The sequence below is a fragment of the Rattus norvegicus genome, chromosome 8 (genome assembly GCF_021556685.1).
Source record: "Rattus norvegicus strain SHRSP/BbbUtx chromosome 8, alternate assembly SHRSP_T2T, whole genome shotgun sequence".
NCBI classification, from domain to species: Eukaryota; Metazoa; Chordata; class Mammalia; order Rodentia; family Muridae; genus Rattus; species Rattus norvegicus.
Window position 1 is genome coordinate 57,574,033 of NC_141541.1, and position 14,471 is coordinate 57,588,503.

Here is a 14,471-nt window from a genome sequence, read left to right on the forward strand (position 1 = left end):
GAGCTGATTTGCTCACTGGAACATCTTGGAGATGCTCAATACTTCAAGTGGGTCTGATAGAAAGGTAACCCTGGAGAAGGAAGCTCTGGAAAGTAGCTCCCGTGGGTCAGCGAAGACAGTCTTCATTGCATGTCTTGTCCAGTTCTGAATAAGCTGTGGGTTTTTGTTTCCCACCTATCCCTGCCATTTGCAGCTGGAATTTTGGGGTGAAAGAAATCGCATGGATGCATGTGACTTGGTATTAGGATGTAAAACAGAAGAGGCATGAGTCCCCTGCTCTCCATCCCCAAAGATGATTGATCTCATCAAAATATGCAAGTGAGACAGGGGGTTGGGGATTTAGCTCAGTGGTAGAGCGCTTGCCTAGCAAGCGCAAGGCCCTGGGTTCGGTCCTTAGCGCAAGTGAGACAGACACATTGGGCATAAAGTGAAGGAGATGTCACCCTCGGATTTGTGCAAAGGCAAAGTAATCCTGAGTGAGTACTGGCTTATATTTTATGACCTACACACGTCTATCAGTAAATACTCTCTGTGTTATTTTATGACCTACACACATCTATCAGTGAATACTCTCTGTGTTTACAGCACAGAGAATGGAAACAAAGGTGGTGTTGATGTTTCACTCAGTAAAAAGTTTTATAACAAGCGGGAAGGGCCCTGCAGTACAGAGTACTGGGTAAGAATGTTAATGGAGGTGAGATCACTGCCATCCAGACGGACAGCTGAGGGTGAGACCCGGGGATGTGGGAGGTTCCATAGAAAAGTAAGAATATACTATCTCATCCTGAACCTGCAGCCAGGGTTTCTTCAGGAGTCAGAGCCATAGTTTAATGACACTTCTGACTGTAGAGACTGTTTGCAGAGTCAGGTGGCAGCAGATGCCAGAGAATTTAGTTTGTACTCTTGCCTGCTTCAGCAAATTCCCAGGGCTGAATATTGGCTCCAAACACAGAGCATGAGGGAGGAGGTATCCACTGTTCTGGAAAATGCCTCATGCACCACCTCATGGGTGTTGGCTGTGAGGATAACTTGCTTGATAGTGCTGCCCCCTGGTGATGCGAACAACGCCAACTCTTATTTTCTGAGTTCCCGTTATGAGCCAAGAAAAAAATATGTCAGGCATACATACACTGGGTTGTTCATCAATCAGTATCAACATCTATGCCCTGGGGGACTTCCTGTCCAGCAAAAGAGAAAATTGAGTATTGGGGAGATTAAATAATTCTCCCAAGGTTCTCTAGGAAGTGACAGAATCAGGATCTAAAGAAGTCTTTTCCGAATCTCAGGTTTGGGCCCTTTGAACAGGAGCTCCTCTACCAATGTGTAACATGAACTCAAGATAGTTTTACACACATCCATCTATCCATACATTACACACACACACACACACACACACACACACACACACACACACACACACACACGCACTTTTGTTGCTGTTGATTTTGAAACATGATCTTACATTGTACCCAGGTGCAGATTCAAGTTCAAATTCATGGCACTTCTCCTGCCTCAGTCTACTGAATACGACGATTACAGATCTGAACTATTACGTGTGTCTAAGACACACTAATGTTGCTTACAATGTGCTAAAACAAAGGCAACCACAAACTCTATCCTAAAACCAACTAACCAACCAAAGAAAACCCAAAAACTAGAACACGGGCATACCTATATTTATTTGCACGTTACTCTCACTGAACAGAAAGAAATCCCAGTTGGACCATAATTGCTTTTTTTTTCTTTCAATTTTTATTGAACACAAGTATTCTGACAGAATGCAAAGTCAAAATTCTCAGTTAGTACTCAGTATTTACAGCAGTGGGAATGGAAACAAAGGTGGTGTTGATGTTTCACTCAGTAAAAAGTTTTATAACAAGAGAGAAGGCCCCCGAAGTACAGAATGCTGCGTAAGAATGTTAATGGAGGTGAGATCACCACCATCCAGACGGACAGCTGAGGGTGAGACCCTGGGATGTGGGAGGTTCCATAGAAAATGAGAACATAGAATCCTGTTGGATACACCTTGGCCCTTCAGGAGTGGGAGACCCCACTCATGGCACCTGGGTAGCCTTCCCACAGAACTTGGCCATGCTGGTCTTTATGTGATAAAATGTATGCCACATAGACAGGACACGCCGACCCTGACATTGGTGGAGTCCGTCCCTCCTTCCAAAAACTAAAACAAACAAACAAAACAAAAACAGAAAACAAAAAACAACAACAAAAACCCAACAGAAAACTAAGTGCTTATTTCTTCACATAAAGAACAGGTGGGAAATATACTGTCTCCCTCTTTGATTTTTAGAGAGAATACTGCTATGAAAAAAAGAAGAAGGAAAAGGAAGAAAGGAAAACCCATGCATGCCCGAGACAAACATATGAACAAGGAGAGAGGCATATCAAAGTGTGGGCAGTCTTGGATTCCAGCAAATGGTAGGGCCAGTGTTCTGGGAGTCAGCTACTCTGGGCCACGTAATTTTGGGGTTGGCCATACCTCTGTCTTTTCCTATCGTCAGTGTTGAGCTCAGTATGTCCAACCACAGAGTGAAATACACCATTTCCAGGAGGTACAGTGTGCCCTTGGCCTAGTGGGTCAAGCCACCGACTTCATAATATGGGAAAGAGATTTCCCAGGACAGGCTGTGGCCTGGGGAGTCTGCCCACACCACGAGGACCTGGCTCAGGTGCTAGCCACCGCTCCCATTCTGCTATGTGCCCTCAGAGTTGTCTACCTGTCAGCTCTTCCTGAAGACCAGTGCATGTGGACTGTGGATCTGTGTGGGCCCTGGAATGAAAGGTGCCCGGCTGAGTGTTCTGGGATCCTCCATTTCCATCCCCGGGAGCTGAGAAAATGCAAAATAACCCCACACTGAGCAAATGACAAGACCATTATTTTTCACAGTTTGAAATTATAATCTAGTATCACCACTGGTCACACTGCAGAAGTGTCAGAACACTGGGGTGTGTGGCCCACAGAGTGAACACGGGGACGTCTGGCCATCCAAACCTCTTGTCACTTCGTATTTGGGAAAGGAACACTCTGTCTTGGGGGACATCAGTTGGCTTGGTGGCCTCTTCATCAGCATCACTGTGTTTTATTGCCTATTGAAAGGCTTTGATTCCGGTTTCCTTTTGGGATTTGTTTGTTTTGTTTCCTGAATAGTTGTTTGTTTGTTTTTTTTTTATTTTTTTCTGAACTATCTGCTATACCTTCCACAACCAAACTATGTTGAAGTTTTATTTCAATACTATGACAAAAACACGTTTCACACTAAAATATTCACGCATCCACAGTGCACAAGCTTGCGGTTCTAAAGCAGAATGAAAAACAAAAGCAAAACTTCTATACAAAGAGCTGGCTTTTCCCTTCTCCCCCCCCTCCCATCCCCCTGAAAGTTTCTGTATTCCCCCCCCCCACTTGGTTTCCGATCCAGGAGAGCTGTATTTTAACTCCAGACGGTATTTATTTTGTTTTGTTTTTGTTTTTGTTTTTTACAAATGTTGCCTAACTGAACAGAAGGCCGATGTCACTTTACTTCAATAGATTTCCAAAAGGAGACACTACTTCCCTGAAGCACACGCGCTCTTCCGCTCAAATCTAGATTCTGGGCTCTAAAGGAAATGGTATGTATATATTTTATTTGGCTTTCTACAAAAAGGGGGTGCCTGGGGTAGAAAAAGAAAAGAAAAAAGAAAAAAAAAGTGTGTTCACCAAGACCAGCCCCAACTATACAATCTTCTCTGCTTCATTCAACAAAGCCAAAGGAGTCCTTCAGAGGAAGGGTGTGCAGACACCTGGGAGGCAGGTCCAGTGTCACAGACACAGACAGGTGGCAGCTAATCTGAAAGTGGTCTAACATCCCCCATCCCCCCCCCCCCCAAGAAACAGCAACAGAAATAAACGGGGGTGGGGGAGGGGAAGGCAAAATCAGTTCAGAAGGAGAGGCTTTCATCCCAGTTTGATACAGGTAAAAACTGCATTGAATCAGAATCAGCAGGGGTCGGGTGGGGGATGGTTGGGGGACGGGGGATAGAGCCACTGTAAACAATCATCCTTTGTAACCTTCACCCACACTGAAAACAACCTGGGAGGGTTCTACCTGCCTCTATGGGGTACCTGTTGCTTAAAGAAAAAAACAAGGGTGGGGGGGGGCAGCTATTTTACACGGACATTAAACACAACCAAGGTCAAACGTCTGTCAACTTGTAAACACTGGAAAGCAAACTTGGAAAAGAGGAAGAAAGGGAAAGAAACAGTGGAGGAGAAACCAAAAGCGAGAGAGAGAGATCGAATAAGCTGCGATTTTGGCATTCTTCCTAAGAAACAGGAGTCTACATGGGAACTGAACGCAGCTAGCTAGAGTGCCACACTTTGCATACGGAACAAATACAAAGTGAACGGAAAGTATAACTTATTTGTGAGGTCTACAGAGTCCCAACTTGACTGAAAGTATAAAAATAAACTGTGGACTTGGTTCACTCGGTTAGTCTAAGATCTTGGAAGCATTTTTCTGAAACTGATCTGTGCCAATCCGGTAACATCAATTGCAGCCTTCCCGAGCAAGCCTAGATTTTTTTCTTTCTTTTTCTTTTTCTTGTTTTTCTCTTCAGTCTGAGCTTCCTAGATTCTTAATTTGGGGCCCTTTTGTTTGATTTTTAAATGGTTTCAGGGAACGGAGTGTCCTAGTTTGGCTGTGGGTTTAACCTTTTTGTCTCTTTTTTTTTCTTAACAAGTGAGTGTGCAACAAAGGAGCCCTTTCTAGAAACCTACAAAAAGGCAATCCCATGTTTATCTGTTTTTTGTTGTTTTTTTAAAAGGCAAAAGACACTAGAGGAGTGAGTGAGTGTGTGTGTGTGTGTGTGTGTGTGTGTGTGTGTGTGTGTGTGTGTGTGAGAGAGAGAGAGGGGGGGGTTATTTGGGGATGCTCTGGTGAAGCCGCTGTGTCAATTTGTTATTTTGATCTTTGCTTTTTGCTGGTACCCATCATGCTTTGCTCTCATTCTCTTTCGTTTGTGTGGCTTCATTGGGGACCGTCTTGACTTCAGTTGGCGCTGGCTTTGCTTCTGACTCCTGGGGCTCGGACTTTGTTTCTACAGGACCCTTCCTGCAGAGAAACAGAAACAGTGTTGCTAAGACTTTGTTGAGCTCGGCAAATACTGCCCTCCTCCCCACTCCCTCTCCCCAAGCCACTCCGGGTGGGGGAGGCTTCAGTTGCTGCTCCAACATCTTGCACACAAATTGAAATCACCTGAGAGTTCTCCAAATGACTCATGCCTGGGGCATGTCCCCAGATATCCTAGGTACAGTGACTTTAAAGGCAGCTAGTGGGAGAGGCACTAGTCAAGAACATTTGTTTCCTCCTCCAGCCTTAACTTTCCCCAGCCCATGTCCTACCATGACAAGTGGAAGCACAGTGGCTCAGCCTGCTAAAAGTCCGGTGCCCCAGGCTCTGCCTCTGGTACCGGTTCCAAGGATCTCTACCATAAACCACTTCTCTTTTGCCTGCCCCCAACACTTCATCCCATACTGTTTCAGGGCGGTGACTCTGTGGTGGCTTGAGTAGGGTGAGAGACTGCTGTTACCACAGTGGCAAGAGGCTAGCATGGGCCTGCTTGCTCCAAGAGACGGGAAGGGACAGTCACACTGACCTGTATAGAAAGGCGTGCCTGTGTCTCCACAGGTTTCACGTGACAGGGTCGAGCATAAGGACAAGCTAGAGCAAGTGCTCCAATGCACTCAGCACCACACTACAGAAACCTAAAGGTTGAGAACTCCAGCACGGAGACAGGCATGAGTGTCTGAGAGGCTTGGGTAGGGGAAGAGTGAGCCTCACAGCCAGTGTGGGACAGAGCTCTCTGTGGCTGCATCCTCCTGGAGCGAGCACCTCATCAGTGGTAGCTCATTTCTTTTTGAATACCACAGTGCCATTCTTGGGAGGCCTTGGCCTGGGCCCAGATAACACACACAACTATGGGCCCAGCATGGCATATAAAGGCACATTGGCCTCTGAAGTGCCTTCTCAAACTCCACTCATCAGTGGCCCAACTGCAAAGGCATCCCTGGGGGAAAACAAGTAAGGCCAGGATGATAAGGCTGGAACCTAACGAACATGACCTAGTTGTCAAGCTGGCAGCTGCTTTGCCCATCCCCATCACCTGCCCCGTTCCTGCCTCATCCCAGGCCCCCGGCTGACAGTTGTCTCACAGAAGCCCTGCAAAGAGGCTGAGGGCACATCAAACACAGAGGACATAACACAGCACAGACACACATCACTCCAGGAAACAACCCAATGACAGTGGACAAAGAGAGGCCGTACTCGGTCTTTGCTGGTGCGGGAGGCACAGCGCTGTCTGCAGTGGAAGGAGCAAGCTCAGAGGCTTGTCCACTGGCCCCAGTGGCGGGAGCAGGAGAGCCCAGGGCTGCAAAAACATCCTTTGCAAGGTCAATATCTGGGGTCTTGAAGTTCCCTTCGTCCATTTTTAAGTCCTCGCCCTGGGAAGGGTTTGTGGTGCTGACGGAGGGAGCCTTGCTCTTCGGGCTAGCAGGGGCTGTGGCTGCCTCAGTTGGGTTCTTCACGGTGCCAGGCTGGGTGGGCTCTGGGTCCAGACCTTTGGTGCTGGGGGCTTCCTGCTTGGCCTGGGGGGCTTCTGTGGCAGGGGCGGCTACTGCTGCTAAGGGGCTGGCTGCCCCGGCTGGAGTGGGGGTGGGAGTGGGGGAGGGCTTACTGGTTGCAGGGACCTTGGAGGTCTCTCCCGCACTGGCAGGTGTGCTAGGACTGAGTACAGCTCCTTGGTTAGCCAGGACAGTGGAGGACAGATTGTTAGCAGAGGGAGCTGAGGTTGGGGTATCACTCAGGTCAACAAGAGGGGCAACTTTTGGGACTGAGGCTGGGGGCGAGGAGGATGAAGCAGTGACACCCTTGGAAGGGGTGGCCTGACCAGCGGGCACAGAATTTGACTCTGGCACAGTTGTGGCCGGTGGGGCAATACTGGAGGTCAGTGTGGTGGTCTCACTGGTAGGGCTGTTCTGAGCAGTGGCAAAGGTTTCGGTGATAGTGTCAGAGTTAGTGGTGACGGTGGTGACAGAAGGCAGCATGTCCTCGACAGTGGCTGTGGTGTCGGCAGGCAGCCTGTGGGGAGGACAGGAAGTAGAAAGAGAATAGACAATGAAGCTGAAACATGACAGAGAAGCCAGAAAGAAGCTGAGGAGAGGAGCGGTGGGAGGGCATGCAACCATACACGGGCTGGAACATGGGCCCACGGAGAAACAAGGACGAAGAGGAAATACATGCCCCAGGCGGGCAGAAGAGGACACAGGAGACAACAAAGAACGTGGCAGCCTCAAAGGGACTTGCTAGCCTTCCTCCATGCTGATGCCCCTCAGCTCTCTGCACAGGACTCCAGTCCCCTACTGGTCTGTCTAGTGTTCTCTCATGCTGCTCTGGATCTCCACTCTAGGTTGAGGTGGCTGACGTCCATCATCCACCTCTCTAGGTTTCTGGAGCCCCATTGGAACTGGGTCCAGCTACCTTACACTTCTTCCTAGGTAGGGATGGGGAACGCCAGATTGAGGAGGACCGGTGCTCCAAAAGGCTCCTATGTGTCAAGGGCTCTTCCAGCCATAGGTTTGTGTTTCTGTGAGTTGTATTTCCTTCAAGGCCATCAGATCCTTGGTAGCCTTTGGGCAGAACAAACATGGCTGGTCAGAACCCCTGAAGATCTCCAAGGTTTCTGAGTGCAAGACGACCAAGGAACCACACCAGGTCCTGAAGATTTTAAAGAAATCCTAAATGAAATGGGCTCTCTCTCAATGAGGTTAAGCCATTCTTAGAATTTGTGTGGAATTTTGGAATACTCCAGGGAGCTCGCTTAGGCAACAAGTCTGGCAAGGCACCCACTATGATCCAAGGAGAAGCAAGAATGTCTTCTCTCGCTGGAGAGTGGGTTCTAGCCAGAAGGTCTTCTGACCCAGGGCCCCAGAGCTCTGACTTCCTTGTTTGGCCTGGAGCCGAGGGTGAGAAGCAGGGAAGGTTGGGGTAGGGTGATAAAGTGGATTTGGGGTTCTACTGAGGCAGCAGTCGTTCCTAGTCCACATACTCGGGCTCTGTCAGTGGTGTGGTCTCGTTGGGCTCTGTGTGCTTCCCTCCGTCATGGTTTGGAGTCCGTTCCTCCTCCGTTCGGACCTCTACAATGGGTTCTTTAGACTCATCTTTCCTGTGGAGAGAGTTCCACTGGTTAGATCCCAACATGGCTTCAGAAGGAAAGTCATCTAAGGAAGGAGCTGAAACGAGGGGTATTGGGGTCTCGCCTGTGTCTCTGCAGCAGTCCAGTCCCTATGCATAAGGCAATCAGCCTTCCCTCACCCCTCCCTCAGTTCTCCCATCGGTACTTTAGGACGAGGAAACATATACCTTGCTTAGTTATGAGAACTAAGTGAGATAATTCCTATAAAGTTTTTAAAGCACAGTGCAGATAAATGCTCAACTGCAAACCCATGTGCATGCATGTGTATGCATGCATGCAAATGTATTTGTAACTGTGTATACACAGACCTGGGTGCAGACATGTATCTATATATAAAGAGTTACTGCATGTAGGGGTGTAAAACAACTTGTCTTCTCCCCCCATCCTTTCTCAGCTTGCTACGACAGCCTCCTTTACCCACGGACTTCAAAATCTAACTAGCCAGCAGATGCTGCCAGTGGGAAGAACATGCACATCGTCCCTCTAAAGGGAGAGGAATTTGTACTCATTTTTCTCCCTTTGGTACCCTAGAGCCAGAATACAGGGTCTTGCTTTCAGTAGAGGGGAGCCAAGTATTTGAATGGTAAATGACTGAGAGAGAGAGAGAGAGAGAGAGAGAGAGAGAGAGAGAGAGAGAGAGAGATATTAAGTATATTCCCCCAATGCTGGTTCCCACCATCACAGCTCCTCTCCAGGTTTAAATCTGACAAGTTCCACCTCTTGACCTCCTCAGGAATTTTCAAATCTTTATGAGATTTTAGAACCTAGGGTAGGTCAGAGACACCGCTTTTCAAACTTGTCACCCCACCTGGCCTTAAACCCATGCGTTGAGTAGGGGAGGTCACCATAGCATTCTCAGATAGCACAGAGCTAGGCCCTGGGCTGGGGCAGAGCCCACACCCCTCTGACAGGATGGATTTGTACTCACGAGAAAGCAGCCTTGCCCTCCTCCATGTCTTTGCCCTTGGCTCCGGGCCCCGCTTTGCCGCACAGGTTAACAGCGATGCACATGAGCAGGCCACACTTGTTCAGGAAGTAGCAGGTGATGTCCATGACCACCAGGAGTAGGACGAAAATGACAATGAGGATGCCCACAATGGCGCCTGTGCTCAGGCCTGCAGTGGGGCTGCCATTGGCTTAAGTGGGAGAGAAATGGTCGGTGGTTAACAGGTTTGCGTGTGAGCCCCTGACCCTATTAACAACTGTCTCTGGGGTGGAGTAGGACTCTGAGCTCCTTGAGCCTAAGAACAGTCATCCTTGGGGTGGAATAGGGCCCTAAGCATGAAGCCAAGGCATCTGTGACCAGTGGCACCTTCCTCCGGGCCTTCTTATATCTGGTGTAGGGACAATAGCTTCTCTGTACTTTTTCAGATGGGGTGTGGTTGCCTGATCTCATGCAGGACACAGGGACTCCCACAAATTAAGATGACTCTGAACCTCCTCTGTAAGGCATGTGCTCAACTGGTCTTCATGAATCCTGGAAGCCCAGTAGGGTAGTATTTGAGGACACTGAGTGAAGGCGAATCCAAGAGGGCCCTGGACCAATCTCTGGACCAATGCAATATTTTTTTTTCTAGTTCATCAGGTGGTGCCTGCTGGCTTCAGGCTATGTTATGGCTCTAGGCTCAGTGACAGGCAGGGTCCCACATGGGGTTCTGAGGACTGTCTTGGGTCTTGTGAAGATGGCAGGCCCAATGGGATGCCCATGTATGATTTAACTTCCTCTCTTTTCTTGAAAAGTTAATCCAAAAGACTTTAACTATGAGGGAACCAGGGCTCAGTTTATCATTTCTTGTGCTCAGGAGGTTGAATGTGACCTATGCAACTGTGGAGACACATCAGCCTCCCCAAGGCCCCACGGGTAAGACGAAGGGTCTGGGAATACTCACCGTGTAGGTGCCAGGCATTCTGGGAGCCGACTTCCGAAAACCTGTAGACTTACCCAGATCTGCACATTCTCACAGACAGTCACACCCACGCACAGGACAAATGTCCATGGACTCACAGTCTCACATCCCGACAGCACCCGGCCTCCTAACTCTGGCTGGGGCTTCACTGTCTAGTTCCCCTGGTGACCATTAGCAGCCCTCTGAGGCCTTGGCCTATACATTCTCCCACAGAAGGACCCTGTGTGAGCTCCCTGTGTGGCTTCACCGACACGAGTTTTCTGGGAGGGACCCACTGACTCTAGATGACTCCCATCAGTGGGAAGTGGTATTGTGGGAAGCAAAATGTAAACCATTGTGGGGACAATAGTCTCAAACTGACACAGGGCACTTCTCATTCATTTGTCCCATTCCGTTCTACCAGTAGACCCTGCTTGATGTTTCGGGTGCTCCCAAGGGACTGAGGACACTCAGGTCCTCAGACTGACTGCAAGACCTACAGCTGACACTACTAAGGGATTGGTCACAACTGTCTTCATAGTCAGTATACTGTACTTTGACAAATGTCTTCTAAGCCTAGACCGGCAGCTTACCAATCTTAGGCCATCCCTCCAGGCAAGGGTAGGGATGGTTCTGCCTGTGGGTGACTGTTTTTCTTTGAATACTGTTGGAGATTTGGAACAGGATCTCACTGGCTAGGGACTCTGGTCCTTTTGCCTTTACTTTCTGAGAGCTGCATTGATGTGCACCACCACACTCTCCGTCCCTCCTGTAGCCTGTGTTCTGCTGTATTAGGCTGCCTCACCAAGGTACTGTAGTGTTTCTTAGGGGTTTCCACTGTTCCTAGTTACAAGCTTCAACTCTGGCCCAGAATGCAAGAGAGGAACGCTCACAACGATTCCTCTCGGGGCCCTGGGGCCTGAGCTGGAGGAGACTCCAGGTTCACGGATGTTTTTACTCTTTAGGACCTCAGCTTGTTTCCCGTTCTTTCTTCCTCAGGACTTTGGGCTGGTCCTTTCTAATCCTTCACTAGGCGCTCCAGTTGCTGTCTCTGAGATGGCCCAAGATGAATAAAAGATACTAGCTACCAGGCATGTCGGGTTTGGCATCAGGAAAGCTGCTCCTGGCTTCATCCCTCAGTTAGAGGGACTCATTCTTCCAGTGCACATGTGAGAACTTCTCCAAAACCCTCACTCTTGTACAGGAAAGGGAGGCGACACCTTGACCCCTTAATCTTTAGGATCCCAAGGGGTTTCCTTGAATAGGGAAGTCTTAGCCTCAGCCTCTGATACCTAATAGGTGTCCAGTGCCTACTTCATGAGGAAAGAGCTAAAGTATGAAATTTGTTTTTCTTGGGTAGGGGGAGTACCTATGAATTTTTGTACTTAGTGGCATTCTTAAAAAAAAATTTTTGTATTAACTTGAGTATTTCTTATTTACATTTCGAGTGTTATTATTCCCTTTCCCGATTTCCAAAGTTATTTTTGAGAGCAAATCTTATTTCTCTCTATCCCGGATTGTCTGGGGCTCGATGTGAAGCTCCAGCTAGCCCCACATTTATGAGACCTTTGCTGTCTCGACCTCTTGATTGTCCTGATTACAGACACAGCCTACCATGTCCATCTCAACAGCAATGGTTTTTATCTTGAGCTCCATACATAAATACCGTTCTACATGACTGCTCACCTCTTAACTCCTGAGCCACATCTCTAGCTTCATGGCTGCTCATCTCTTCAAAGAGGAAAAATAAACTGTGGAAAAGCTATTCTGAGAGGGAGTGTACAGCAGCTGGACAGCGTCTGCTCTGGGCCCAGCAGAACCGGCTGGAGGTTTCGCCACTGGGCTTAAGCATATTTGAATGAATGTATCCAAGGCTGAAGAACATAATGCCACAGGAGCAAAAACGTAGATCAGTGGTTTCCCTTTGGTTTGATGCAAAGTTTAAAGCCTTTCTCGGCCTATCTGGTCTCACATGTGTCGTGGCTTTTGTGTGGATCCCCCACCCTTGTAAACTAGGGTCTGACTTTCTATAGTCTATTCTAGCTCAGGTTGGTCTGCACACTGCCTGATGAACATGACAGCCTGTCACCTCCCCAGGGCTGGCTGGCAGTTTAGCTATGCTGTCTAACAGGGCCTTGGGTTTCATGGTATCTTCTTGGACATCTATTTCTTTATCTAACAAGGTACTCTGCTTCATTCTCTTCTTGCTCCCATCTGCCTTTTTATCTCCCTGAGCATTTATATGCATGCATGCTACTACTGCATGGCTTCCCTAGAACATTCAGGCAGGTACCCACTCTCTTCTCTGTCTCCCCAGCAGCTAGTGTGACTCTGACTTTGGGCAAATGTTCACAGAATATTTACTGGGTGAGTGAATGAGTCTTCAGCTTGGGAATGAGAAAAATCATTCTAAACATTCAATTCTGTGCTATGGGGGGAAAGGACCTGTACTCTGTACAGCATCTTTAGATACTACTACAGGGGGAGGAGCAAACTACAGTGAGGGATTGGCAAGCATAGGGAGTCAAACAGAGTGAGCTGCCTTGGAAGCTCTGATTCTTCTGTTTCTGGAAACCATTAAGCAGAGTCCAGACGCGCTCTTGACAGAGATGTTGTACCTCTGAGGATGGTCTTGGATGAGATACCTGTATCTACAAGGGCCTTGGATAGAGGATGACCTGCAAATCTTTTTCAACCATACATACCTCATTTCAAACTAAAACTGTATAGTGGTCCACACACGATACTGTTTCCAAGATGCCAGTCTTCACTGTGTGTATTGGGAGGTTTTTTTTTTTTTTTTTTTTTTTTTTTTTTTTCCTGGAAGACTGGAAATGCCGGTAGCCCCTATCTTTACCTATTGATTTTTGCAATTTTGATTTTGCGTGAAAATCAAATGCCCTTTAACACTTAGCAGTGATTCTCTGCCTATGGTGGGGTTCCTGAGGGGGGGTGCTTCTTAAATTCTTAGAATCTGGGGCTCTTCATTCTAGAGCCAGAACCACTGGGGGTGAGAGCAGGAACTAGGATTTGAACAAGTGTCCGGGTCACATGAGGGCCACCATTCCTAAGCCTTGCATGTCCACAATCCTAGTCCTCAAACCCTGATTCTAGGGTTTATGACCAAAGGGGCCATGAGCCGCTCCATGTCTCAGACATATCAAATTTGATTAGATATAGATAGATAGATAGATAGATAGATAGATAGATAGATAGATAGATAGAGAGAGAGTGCAAAGACTCTTTCCTTTCCAAGGACCGATTCTTTTACAGGAAGTGAGTACTCCCAAAGCTGGAGGGAATGGTGGTGCTCCTGACAGAGACATGGGAACAAGAGAAGGCTATGTACAAAGTCAAGAGCATGGAGTCAGGAGAGAGCACATCTTTGCGGGTATTACAGAGTAGTTTAGTCTAGGGAACTAATGGGACAAGGTCTAGATCTTGCATCCTATTGAACAGACTGGAAAAGGAAAAGCAAAGAAAACCTTGTCTGATGTCTGTCTTTGCTGTGACTTCCATTGTGCCCTCCCTGACAAGCCCAGCACATAGGCACCTAGCACATAAAGGAGACTTCTTGGGGGCAGCTTTTACACATCTCCCTGGGTAAGAGCTGCCCTGAGCAGTGCCTGGCTGGGGCTGTCAACTGTCAGTAGTTACTGGCTTGAAAGCCTGGCATTCAAAGCAGGAATTGGTTTGTGTATGTGTATATATATATATTTTTTTCTTGTGCCTTTAAATGGATCTCACATTTTCCAGGTGCCCAGCTGGGTCTGAATTATTGTACAGAAGTTGTGGCCCCAATATGACTGTCAGACCACCAGAATGGTTGAACTTGCGAGCTAGTCTCCTCACGAACCTCCTGTACGTCTGCTGGCTATGCATAGAATGCAGAAGCTCACATTAGTTCATATCTCTCATAAGATGTGTGTGTGTGTGTGTGTGTGTGTGTGTGTGTGTGCCTGTAAGCTTGTGCATGCACATGTGTGCTCTCATGCACAAATGCGTGTGTGTGTGTGTACTGTTAGGGGGAGAAAAGGTCACTGCATACCTGGATGAGCTTGCTAGAGAGTTCTGCAGCTGGTGGAAAATGCTACCCCTGATCCAATCTTCAGAATCACTCCCTCCCCACTTTTGCAAAGGCTCATTCCTTTCCCATTGTCTCCTGAGGATTCCCGGGAAACAGAGAACCTGACACCCACAGGATCACTTAGGAAGGTACAATGGTTTTCACAGGAAAATATTTTCGACTAGAACTCTCCTTCTCACCAAGTAATCAGTTACCAAGTACATATGAGGCAGAGGGAGAGGGTTTTTTTTTTTTTTTAATCACTGTGTTGG

General features: G+C 47.8%; 1 protein-coding gene across 25 annotated transcripts in view; it reads right to left on the bottom strand.

Moving 5' to 3' along the window:
• Positions 1–1,729: 1,729 nt before the first annotated feature.
• Positions 1,730–14,471, bottom strand: part of Ncam1 (neural cell adhesion molecule 1) — a 300,380-nt gene continuing 287,638 nt past the window's right edge. For 11 of the 25 annotated variants that reach the window (XR_015626349.1, XR_015626350.1, XR_015626345.1 and 8 more), the window contains 3 exon segments: positions 9,176–9,383; positions 8,101–8,217; positions 1,730–5,108 (listed from right to left, as the gene is read on the bottom strand). Coding sequence is in view for 16 of the 25 variants with exons in the window: in NM_001395708.2 (NP_001382637.1) it covers positions 4,988–5,108; positions 8,101–8,217; positions 9,176–9,383 (446 nt within the window). In the remaining 9 variants the exon portion in view is untranslated. 25 annotated transcript variants of the gene reach the window in all.